General features: G+C 38.4%; 1 protein-coding gene across 1 annotated transcript in view; it reads right to left on the bottom strand.

Moving 5' to 3' along the window:
• Window positions 1-442: 442 nt before the first annotated feature.
• The window catches only part of HS1BP3 (HCLS1 binding protein 3), a 42,326-nt gene continuing 29,852 nt past the window's right edge, over window positions 443-12,916 (bottom strand). Inside the window, exons 6-7 of the mRNA XM_042446094.1 lie at window positions 11,591-11,726; window positions 443-2,174 (exon numbers count right to left, since the gene is read on the bottom strand). Coding sequence (XP_042302028.1) covers window positions 1,952-2,174; window positions 11,591-11,726 — 359 coding nt within the window. The 3' untranslated portion in view covers window positions 443-1,951. The remainder of the gene's footprint in view (window positions 2,175-11,590; window positions 11,727-12,916) is intronic.

Below are 12,916 nucleotides of genomic sequence, written 5' to 3' on the forward strand. Positions count from 1 at the left end.
GTTACATAGCTAGGTAAACATAAAGCTATGTAACATAACAGGTCCTATAGGGTTCTGTTGCCTGTCTATAAACTCCACAAGGATGCAGATTATGTGAACCGATAGTTCTACCCACAGCCAGGTTGTGACTCACTGCCTTTCTGCAGAAGTCCCTTCTCCATTAGCTATTTCTAAACTGAGGAAAATTAATTTTGGCATAAGCTTCTGTATCTATCAAACTGGACTTGAGTCCTTGAAAGGGCCTGCAAGGAATTTCTTTTTCTGAGTCTCAAAGGTGCTACAGGATTTCTTTATATCTTCTATTGCTAAACTAGACTAACACAGCTATGTTTTCAAATCCAACTTGTACGGCTAATGAGTTCTTATGATGTCATATAATGGCATGCAGTTTGATCTACATAAGTATTTGTTACTCTTTTCCCAGAGAATATTTACTTTCAGCACTAGTTAATAATTTCACTTTATTCAAACAGCTTTTAACACTTTTCTTCCCTTTTCAATTGGTCTATATTTAAAAGGCAATTAAGACAGCAATATAGTTTCAGAAATATGTGATATGGCTTCAATTTTCTCTAAGATTTTCTGTGGGCCTCAGTCACCTGAGCTGAATACAATGAGAAAGTCATGGACAGGTATATGTACAAATGAGATTTTTTAAAAATGCCCAGAAAACCATTGTGTCTAATTCAGTAATATAAAATATAATTATTTACATATGGGTCAAGAGACTGGCATTTAAGATGGCTTTTACACAAACTCATAAAATATCCATAAGCCTTCACTAGGTGCATCTAGGTGCAATTCACCTCCTTCTGTCCAATGTACAGCTTAATCCCTCCAAGCAGGAACAAAAGAATTGAATCATTTAGTAACAAATAGTAGAGTGTATCTCTTAAGAGTGAGGCTGGGGCTATCTCCAGTCTGTGAAGATACTAAAAACAGAAAATCCAGGATCAAAACACTGTATAGGATGCTCTCATTCTATCGGTTACATGACAAGCTGCTCCCCAGTTCTGGAGGTCTTTGTGCATTGCCTCCAGTGCATAAGGGGGCAGGGAGAAGTCAAACCAGGACTTTGGATGCTACTCTCAGAAAACCACTTGGATATGTTCTTAAGTAATGTTGTTCCTTTTTTTTTGTGCCATAACCTTTGGAAGGGAGCTATGGGTCTAGGGGAGAAAATACTTAATCTATGAGCCAAGGTTGTCCCAAGATACTTTGCTCCCTGGCCAAATGAAAAAATGGTGCCACCCACACCATTCCATGTACAGAAGGCAACCAGGCTGGCAGTTGAATCTTAGGGCCATACTGACAACTGAATAGTGTCCCTCACCAGTTTAGGGGGTGAAGGCAGGCCCACCCAAATGAGGGAAATGACCAGAATGAATGCTTTTGTAGCTGCCACAGCTGGTCTTCAAACATCTGCTATTTCAGGTTATTGCCTTCTTATCTTTCCTGGTAGAGCAGGACTTCACTTCAGCCACAGTTTCCACCAAATTCTTTCCAGGACAGATAAAATGAAGAAGTTAAACTGCTTCCAGTTTACAAAGGTTAAAAAAAAAACAACCCATACGTTTATTTAATATTATTTTCCCACCCACATTGTTTTGTCTGCACCCTTTATTCCTTCTTAACACATATAGCCTTTCAGCAAAAGAATCATTTTGGCCCAAGCTATGCTATATGAAAATGTTTCAGTAGCATGAGTGATATCTGTAGTACACAGGCATAGATTTTTCAACTCAATTGTTAAAATTCTCTAAAAAATAAGGCATCATTGATTAAACCACAATTGCTCTGTAGTACATTAACTGAGCAACACCCTTCTCTCCTTGTCAAAATGAGGCAGTGTGTGAAGAGGCAACCAAGATCCCTGGGTAAAAACTCTTTCCATCTACATGCAGAAGGCTGGTGTTGGGACATCTCCCTGAGAAGGATCATCCTCTGTTTTTCAGAACAGACTTGGTTCTTCACTGCTGACAGATTCATTTTCCTGAATATACTTGAGAATATCCACCCCACCCATGTCTTGAATCCTCTCTTCTGCTGGCTTTGCTTTCAAGGTTGTTGATAAGAAAACTTTAGGGGCTGTTGTTGGAGGCTTCTTCGGTACTATTGGCTTAGGTGGCACCTTCGGCTTGGGTTTCCACATTTTCTCAAAATCATCTTCCACTCTGTGCAAGAGAGGAAGAAATACAGTAAGAGGTGAAGCCTGCTTTATTTCAACTGAGTAACTCTTACATTTAGGGCTAACTTGCACTGGATGATAACAGAGCTGTATCTGTCACTATTATTTGTCTGAGGAAAGACTGTAGCTCATTGACAGAACATATGCTTTGTATGGAGAAGGTCTCAGAGTCAATCTCAACATCTTTTTGAAGAGATGAGAAGTGTTATATCCAGATAAACCCATAGGTATTTGGCTATGAAGAGCAACCATTAGTATATTCCACCTTGCCCTGCTCCCAAATCAAGGTAGCATAGCTATCTAGACCTTTCGATACCACTTTTCATTTCAAAAATCCTGAAGCAATTTATAATATTAAAGTATCAGCAGACACAAAATACAATGCAATCAAGCAATAGAATGATTAAATACCAATAAAACAACTAAACAATAAATTTATTTGCATTAAAATCACTAAAGCCAGTGGAGTGTCTGATTATGGTAACTAATCAGGAAAGTGTCTTGCCAAACAAATCACCAAGCAAAGGGGAAATATTCTGCATTGGGAGCCCACCTGATTTCAGCAAGGAAATCATTCCATAAAGTGGAAGTTTCACAATAGAGGAAGCCCTCCTCCAAACGAAGCCAAATGAATTTGGTCACACCACAGTATGGTAGGTAACACATCCCCTGACCCCCAGTATGTGGTTAATAATAAGAAACCACATTGTCTCTTTGCTGTGAATCCTGTATCATGAGAAAGGCAGGACAAAAATTCAGTAAATAAAATAAATAAATGAAATGTACAGCTCCTGTTGCATCCTTCTGGTGGGATCTCTCTCTCTCAATCTCTCTCTCTCTCTCTCTCTCTCTCTCTCTCACACACACACACACACACACACGAAGAATTCAAAGATATAGCTGTGTTAGTCTGTGGAGAGATCTTGTAGCACTTTTGGGACTAACTGAAAGAAAGAAATGGGCAGCATAAGCTTTCATGGACTTCAGTCTACTTTCTCAGATGCATTTGAGGAGGTAGATTGAAGTCTACAAAAGCTCATGCTGCCAATTTCTTTCAGTTAGTTTCAAAGGTGCTACAAGATCTCTCTACACACATATGAAGTAACATAGAGGTGTGGGCCATATACTTTGGATGAACAAAAATACATACAAGTAAATAACTTGTTAGATTTGTTTTGCCTATGGGAATGTCCAGCTGGATATAGTTCTTGAAAGTAAGTGACAAGGGAAGAGAAAGGAAGAATACACCAAAATATTTGCATTGCCCTCTCATTAATTAAGGCTGCACTTTACATAAAGCTGCAACTTAAATGTACCCACAGTTTATAGATTCCACAGAATGTTCTGTAATTCTTTAGTGATTAAAGAAGGTTCTGCAAATGTACAAATTACCTTACGTTCATCGTACAGTTGTGAATATCTAGAGCATACATACCATTATTTGTCTTCTTTCCCTTCACATTTTCCTTTATTTATTATTTAGAGTGGGAAATGTGTACATGTCCTTCAACATGTTTCCACAATAATTTACAAGAAAGGGGGGGAAACACATACGCATGCACACACGTACTTAAATACACTTAATAATAATGAAATATGAAGGCTAAAAATGACCATTGTGGTGAAAATAATTCTCAAAGGCCTCAAAGGGGTTATAAATACAGGTTGAGTCTCCCTTATCTGTAATTCCAAAATCCAAAATATTCCAAAATCCAAGATTGTCCACATGGGTGGCTGAGAAAGTGACACCTTTGCTTTCTGATGACTCAGTGTACACAAACTTTGCTTCATGCACAAAAAATTATTAATAACATTATGTATAAAATTATCTTCAGGTTATGCTTATAAAGTATGTATACAAAATTTAAATGAATTTCTTGTTAAGACTTTGGTCCCATGTCCAAGAAATCTCCTTATGTATATGCAAATATTCCAAAATCTAAAAAACTCTGAAATCCAAAACACAATAGTGCCACATTCATGACTACATAGAGCCCAGGACTATAGATTAGTTAAAGATACAGTATATAACTCCATTACCTTTTAAGTGTGGAAGTCACTTCTACATGCTTTACAGAGAACATGAATAATGTTGGCAGAAAGAAGCCAGGTGCACTGACCAAAAGATAGGCACCATTTCTCTTCATGTTTCATAATGAAAGCATTGGGATGCTACTTATCTCATTAGCAAGCTCTGAAAAATATTATTTAAAAGCATCTTACAGCTAGGAGTCAAAAATGCTGCTATACAAACAAGAAACCATTTGTTGTGTATTACACCAAGCATGACTGGAATAATTTCTCCATATATACAATAGTAAAAAAGATTCTGTAAACCAGCAAGCAATTGTCTTGTTAAATCTTTCTTCACTTAGAACGCTCTAAATATTTGAATGTTAAAATAGCAGGTGCTCAGAGAGATGTATTACAGTTATGATTTCTGACATAAATAGGTGTGACAGAATTTCCAGATTTCTTTGGAAGAAGCCAAACGGTATAAAAGCCAGATTTAGCTCTAAAAATGCATGCAAAAGAATCAGCTATTCTGTTCATTCTTTTTAAACATCACATCTCCAGTACCATTAAAATAATTCCAAGTATTGCTATTGACTTTGACAGCTACAAAATAAAATCCTGTTTTGTTTTATTTTACTTTATTTTTAGAGGATGTTTCTAGGATCATTGTTTCAGGCAAGGATACCCAGCTCAAGGAATCACAGTACCACTTCAGCACATATGCACTGCAATGCTTCGACTTTGTTAAGCCAGAGATGAAGCCACCAGGCAACACAGACAAGGTAGATATGAGGTTAACATGCCTTCAAGTTTCCTATTGTCTTACAGCACATAGATGATTTCCATAAGGTTTTTAGGCAAGGAATACTCAAAAGTGGTTTTGCTAGTTTCTTCCTCTATAGTCGTGATGGCACGCAACACCATTTCTCTTGGACACAGCAGGCGGAGGAGGAGGAGGAAGAGACGTGTGCCTGTTCACATTTTAGAATTGTGTCTGAAACAGCCTACTTCATGTAGGATTGGTATCATCACTGATGGTATGTAGAAGACATTACCACTACAGGTTGAGTCTCCCTCATCCAGAATTCTGAAATCAAAATATTCCAAAATTGCCCACATGGGTGGTGGCTATATTGACACCTTTGCTTTTTGATGGTTCAATGTACACAATTTTGTTTCATGCACAAAATGATTAAAAACATTTGTTACAAAATTACTTTAATATAATAATTATTATTATTATTATTATTATTATTATTATTATTATTATTTTATTTATATGTCCCGTCTCTTCCAAGGATCGAAGCGGGATTACATCATTAAAATAGCACAGTGCAATTGAACAGTCAATAAAATACTAATACTGAATTAAACATCCCTATTAGTTCCTTAAAATCTCCAAACATCAATTCATATATCATCATACTTAGAGGGGGGGGGGTCTTAATCATCATCTCTATACCAAATCTGATGGGAAAGCCCACCGGAAGAGATCCGTCTTTAGTGCCTTCTTAAAGGCACTGAAGGTAGTGATAAAACAGCTCTCCTCCAGCAGACTGTTCCATAATTTAGGGGCTACAGCAGTGAATGCTCTATGAGAAGTTGTGGTTAATCGAGTATTATAAACATATAAATTATATATAAAACATAAATGAATTTCCTGTTTAGACTTGGGCCCCATCTCATTATACATATGCAAATATTCCAAAATCCAAAAAAACGTCAAAATTCAATGAACTTCTTATCCCAAGCATTTCAGAAAAGGAAGACTTAACCTGTATTTGTTACATAAATCCTGAAGTCATTAACCTTTTTATACAGCATGAGGATCTAAAACATCTACATCAATATCAAGCCAATTAAATGCAATTTTTGCTGAACAAAGGTGCCATTAAAAATCCAGGATACCGCAACATTTTATGGACAGTCATAAAAACAAACCAAGTAACTACGGTATCCAAAACTATCAAGAAACGTCACCTCCTTGAAACATAATGGGTAGCAGCACTCTGTTTATAAGGCTATAAAGAAGTTTATACTAACCCACAAGAACCAACTTCTATTTTTAAAGGTTTATTTATAAGAAGAAAATAATTCCGCATTCTATTTTTAAATTTAACTATGCTAAATTCAGTTTAAGAAGGAAACACTCTGTTTGAACTTCTTGTCATAATACCATCATGATTTTACTGCAGGCTGGTCCTAATGGAAAATATCTATGGCTTCTAAATAGGTCAAATGAACCAGAAATGGTTGTCATGCAAGTTCCAAAGAATAAGCAGCTTGAATAAGCACCCCCGTGCCTGCCTCCAAGGAACTGTGCGAGTTGCTGCTGCTGCTGCTGTCACTGTCGCTGCCGGACGGTTCCCTGGGCGGAGAGGACACCTGCGCATTGCGCATCGCCACAGGGAGGCCGCCTTCGGACTGAAACCATCTCGACACCTCAGCAACAAGCCAGGACCGAGGAGGGATGAGTAACACCTGGGGGAAGGTGGGGGAGAGGGCGTGTCGGTGGGAGTGGCGCGCATATAGCCGGCCTGCCTGGCTTCCTTCCCCGTCCCACCCCCGTGCCTGCCTCCAAGGAACTGTGCGAGTTGCTGCTGTCGCTCGGCTCCCTGGGCGGACAGGACACCTTCGCATCTGCGCATCGCCACAGGGAGGCCGCCTTCGGACTGAAACCATCACAATTGCGCAGGTGCGCAGTTGCGCAACTATTTTGTCCTGGGGGAGGCAGGCACTGAGCTGTGCCCCGGCTAGCTTGTTGTAAATTTTATATTGTATTTTATTGTATTGTGCTGTTTTGCTGCTGGCTGTATTGAGATATGCATTGTTATTGCTATTGTCATGTACTGAGATTTGTATTGATATTTACTGTATTGAAATGTATTGCTATATGCTATTGTGATGTATTGAGATTTGTATTGATATTTGTTGTACTGAGATATGCATTGTTATGTTATTGTTATCTGAATCTGTTGTAAACCGCCTTGATTAAGTTTTTAGAAGGGCGGTATATAAATAAACATTATTATTATTATTATTATTATTATTATTATTATTATTGAAATAGATGTGATACCACTCTTCAGCATCTACCCTACAAGAGGGAAAATATGCTTATTATCACAGCTCCAAAAGATTAGAAACTGAAGGGCAAATTTTGCAAAAATTAAAAAAGGACTAGCAAACAGCTACAGTTGATATGAAAACATTGAAAGGTCACCTTAAGGATCAGGTAAGAGGCTTCTAAATAAGCAGACATTAACACAAACTTGTCTGAATGGAAGATATTGTACCTGTTGAAGATTGAAGAGAATTCAGCCTGTTAGCTTTAGTCCTGTCAATGGGCCTTTTCCAATAAGTTGTATTTTTGTGACTGAACATAGGGGGAGGATATAAGCATCTCTTCACACTAGGGAATACTTTGGTGCCTGAGGTGAAACAGCAAATGGCACACCTCTCCCCTATTTACCCAGGTCAAAGTGCATTATAATCAAGACTAGCAAAGTTATTTCGGCACATGAGTATCTTACAAACAACTCGTCCCGTCTTTGGAGCTTAAAAAAACCTCAACAACATGAAAAAAAAACCCTAACAATTTGCTACCCTGTTACAACAACCATATTTTCTGCCTGAGATTGCAGGATTTGTTGGTCTTTCTGCAGAATCACTGGATCTTATATCTGAGAAGTCTTCACAATTGAAATGAAGATATATCTTCTAGAATAGTACAGTAAACATGTCCAGCCTGCATAGTTTAAAGAGCATCCCTACCTGGTCATAGGAATGGATATACTATGACTAAAGAATCTGCCCTATTTGCAAATGCACTTCCTTTATAGCTGGAGTGAAGAGCATCAATGTGGTATATGTGCAAGACACATGCAAACACCCTTGCACTGAACCAGAGAGCACAAAAATCAGTTGGGAACTTCATCCTTTTCCAAGGGATTTCTCTCCCATTCTGGACACTCTCCTTCAGACATCAATCAAGACCCTGAGACTTGACAACTGCAATAGTAAGGAGGACACCAAAAGCTGTGATTGTCCCCATGCCTTACTGCAGCTAATCTGCCATGTGATAAGTGTCTCTGCCCAAAACCCTTAAATCTAGGCAACTATAGAAAGTTTAGGAATGGTGTTTATACTGCACTCATCCTCAAAGAAGGAAGCAGGGTGAGATGATGGGAGAGCTCATGGAACCAGCTGAAATTAATGCCAAGCCCCTTCGTTGGTCTATGGAACTGAACTCAGTCCATCTGATCAAGTCAACTGACGTTTGCTGCCTCATTAATTCAAAAACATTTGGTTGAATTTTAAGTAGAGACTGATTTTTATTTTGTCTCACAAGTTATGTTTAAACCAACATACTTCCTGCCCCCAATCTTGTTTGCTTTATGACAGTTAGCTAGATGCCATGGTAACATGCAAAGGAGATATTTAACACAGTTATCATTAAAGAGGTCATAATGGAAAAAGCTCAGTCAAACTCTCTGGCTTGGACTGAGTTTGCTCAATCATTTTTCTTTTTCTTTTTTTCAAATGCTGCCAAACGTAGAGGAAAACAAAGCAAAAACAACTGCAGCTGTTAAGACTCATTTTAGAAAAGTCCACATTAGTCAGAGAGAAAGGTGGGGTTCAGATACAATGGGAAACAATGTTTTCCTGCTAGGAAAATGAGATGTGGCAAGCCCAGGCCTCACACCCTTCCCACACCACTTCTGCTGAGCACCTATAAGAAGCTTTCAATAAAAACCAATTGATAAAAAAAATTGGTTTTTATTGACAGCTGATTGTTCAAAAAAGGATGGTTAGGAATAAGTGACAATATATTTAAAACCTTGAATCTGAAAACTCTCCCCTAATGAAACAGATTCAGAAGCTGAAAAGCAAGATCAGTTTGGCTCTATCTGGTCTATATGAGCATCTACCAGGCAACAACTCCACTACAGTAAAAAAAAATGGTTTGTTTTTGCCTGAAACATTGTCTTAAACAGGTGTCTTAACAGCTAATTTCAGTCTGTTTATTGCAAAAACATATTGTGTTTTCTAGAAAGTCAAAAACAATATAGAGTTAACAACATTAAGGCCTTTTTTCACTTGATTTATTCCTGTAATTATTAGCAACCTAAAAAGGTTAAATTCATTGTTGTTAATATTTGCTTGTAAAATGTTAGTGTGGTTCACTAATCATTACATTAATTATTCTGTTATTACTAAAGAACCCAAAGACAGTAACCACACCAGAGCTCCTGCTCCATATATAATCAAGGGCCTAAAGGCATGAGATCCTGTCTTACCTTGGAGGCTAAGCAGAGGTTGCCCCTGTTAGTACTTGGATGGGAGACTACCAATGAATCCCAGATGCTATAGGTTATATTTCAGAGGGAAGAGCTGAAAAAAGCCCTCTGAATATTCCTTGCCTAAGAAAACCCTATGAAATTCATGGGGTCTCCAGTCAACAGGCAAGCTGAAAGCACATACACATACACACAATCTGCAAAAGAATGTTTATGTTCTATATAAAACCTCTCCAGGCTTTAAATAGCAATTTATCTCCGATCTGAATAGTGAGTCAACGAGTCAAAATGTACTATCCCATATGCATACAACAATAACATCAGTCATATGGACCTAATTAACACTGAAAGGAAAATGTGATCCCTCATTATTTTTCTTTTAAAGAGAGCAGATTAACATAATACATTGTTGTTTGCATGTTATTTCCAAGCTCTGCTAGAGCATAATTCTATGCCACTCTACTTAGAAGTAACCTTCACTGAATGCAATGGGAATTATTCTTAGATAAGTATGTAGAGGAGAGCAACCATAGAAGGGCGCGAGACAAAGTGTCAAAAAACGGCGGTCTGCCAGTGCCTGTTTTTGTTTCTCAGGGACAGTGCAGCTCCCAAAAGATGCGCTGCTTGATTATTGAAATAAAACAGAAGAAAGAAGACAACATACATATTTGTGAGTGTGTGTGTGTGTATGTGTGTGTGTGTGTGTGTGTATGTGTGTGTGTGTGAGAGAGAGAGAGACAGAGACAGAGCAGCTTCATCATTCCAGTAAAATCAAGTTATGCCCTGCAAACATCATGTCTTGGAATACTGAATGTGCTGCCAAAGCAGAAGAGGCAATATATAATTAAAAATTACTAGTGGTAAATTAGGGTAGGTGTCACTGATATGACTTGTTAATATTAATAAATTTTGCATAAACAATGACTGTCACGGTGTCATGTTTTCCACAGGACCTCACATAGTGGAGTTTATCTCCTGCCATTAAGAACTTGTTATTAAAACTTTAAAACATTACTAAAAGTGTGACTGCTGGCCTGAACATTTTACATGTACACTTAAGTGCTGTACTGTAGAATTTTATAGATCTCTTCTTTAAACACGCAGCGTGGTTTAATCCTCTGAAATCATGCTTCTTGGTTATAGTAGCTCTTTATAATACACATATGTGCCAGGACAAAACTAGCCCAAATGGATTATTATCAGTCTTCACTAACTGAGCCTTTCTGGTTGGGAGATGATGAGAGTTGTGGTCCAAAAGACAGAAGGTAGGGTATTGGATTATTTTCTCATACACACAAAGTAAAGCTACCATCTGCAGTGGACAATGAAAAGGATCATTTGCTATGAATATTAATACCTAAGCAGCAGGTTGATGATCAGGGTTCCTGTATACAAACACATTTTTACCAAAGACAATGTTAGATGTGACCCCCCCTCCACACACACACATTAAAGATGAAGATTCCTGACTGAATGCTTCAGTGTCCTACATCTCAGAACATTTTAAAATGCAGACCTATGCAGTACAAAAAGTATATGTACATTTGCTGCTTGTTATATACAAACCTGCAAAATACCTACATCAGAGCAGGCATGCTTTTAGAAGTGTTTTCTCCCTACTGGGTGAGTTTATGAAAGTTTTCGTGCATTTTTCAATTTATTTATTTATTTTTTTGCATTTTGAAACTTTTTTGTAAATAATTTTTGCAAAACACTTCTCAGTGCAAAAACCTTGTTTCTGAAAAACAACAACACAGTTTTGTATTCAACACTGTGTATTTTATGAAATATTTTGAATATTTCATGAAATGCTATTTCCTGTGTAAAAACCCTAGTGCAAGCCCCCATCCAACCAACTTGTGAAAAAATCTCATAACAATTGACCAATTCCTCTACATCTTGATGTTGTGATGTCTCCACTATCTTAATGGGACACTCTTTTTCAAGGAGGGCAAGAAAACATTTTCAGTATTCTTTACATCCCTGCATCAGAGCAAAGCTGATGAAAGTTACTTCTTGGACTGCCACTACAGCCCAAAATGTAACTGTTCCAATCTCTGCTTGACATTGCACTTGAGAACAATACCTCAGTAGCTCCTCAGTGTCCTCTTCAAGGTGGGTGCTCAATGCCTGTTGTTGGCTTGCACAGGCAGTTGGCAATAACAGTGAGTCACCAAGAGCTACCATTCCACCAAGATCTGGATCTTCAAATAATTTCAGATCTAAGATATAAAGAAAGAGATAGCTGTCATCAAATATGTGCTGCATAAAGTAAGAACAGTCTAAAAGAACTGGGAACTGGAGGTATGAAACTAATATGGTTGTAGGGATGCAACAGTGGCAACTTTAAAGCTTTAGCCATATGGTCCCATTCTGTGTAGATCCCACTTACAAAGAAAAGCCTCAGGGGAAATTACATTACGATAATCAGTGGTAAAGTACAATGGTGCAAGCAGAAAAAGTATCCTTAATTATCATGTTTTGCACTGCTTATATTTTTCTCCCTGTGCAAAAGGACAAGATGGCACCCTCTTTCACTACACATATAGAAGAACAGTAGTTGAATCCTATTTTCACATTAGCAATATGATATCATCTACGGAACCTGGAGGCAGCAGACTAGTCTAGGAGATACAAACTAATCCAAGTGAAATTCTTTCCCAGTATCTTGATGCCACTCTTCACATCGTGGTATCTGTCACCTGAAGCAGCTGCCTTAATGGTAGGACAGGACCTAGTGTATTCCATTCCTGATTTGTGGCAGAGCAGCATCTTTCACTGCACTTTAGGGCAACAGACTAGCTTAGAGAATGCATAGTAGGCTATTTGACACACATAGCTCTATCTTCTGGCACTCTGCAATTGCACTGTACTCTTCCCAACAACAATATTTTCCTGAGATAGCTATCTCACTAATAGTAGAACTGGCCCTCCTCGATGTAGACAACATGCTCACTTTTGTAGGTCTTCATCATTGTCTTAACATTATTTTGACAACATAATAACTTTGGCCCTGTCTACATGGACCAGGATACTCCAGGGGCAGACCACAGTGTCCTGGCCCTAGAACTGCTCCATCTTCCTCTTGCTACCCAGCCCTTCATTTCTGCACCAAGGCAGTTATCTGCATCGGCTTCCCACTGATTTTCCTGATGCGTCCACCACTGCCACATACCACTCATTTCTGAGGTCAGAACGCGGTGCCCATTGACTACCATATGGCTCAGGGGGAAGCCTATGCAGATAACCACTTCTGTGCAGAAACAGAGGGTTCTGGATCGTCCCAGAAGATCTGGACTATGAGATAGGTTATTTTAATTCGTTGTAAATTTCTTATACCCTGGTTCTGGTGCAGAATGTGCCAGATGTCATCTGGACCAGGGGTTGGGGTATGTGTTGCCTACACACAATA

The sequence above is a fragment of the Sceloporus undulatus genome, chromosome 1 (genome assembly GCF_019175285.1).
Source record: "Sceloporus undulatus isolate JIND9_A2432 ecotype Alabama chromosome 1, SceUnd_v1.1, whole genome shotgun sequence".
In the NCBI taxonomy this organism is placed as follows: Eukaryota; Metazoa; Chordata; class Lepidosauria; order Squamata; family Phrynosomatidae; genus Sceloporus; species Sceloporus undulatus.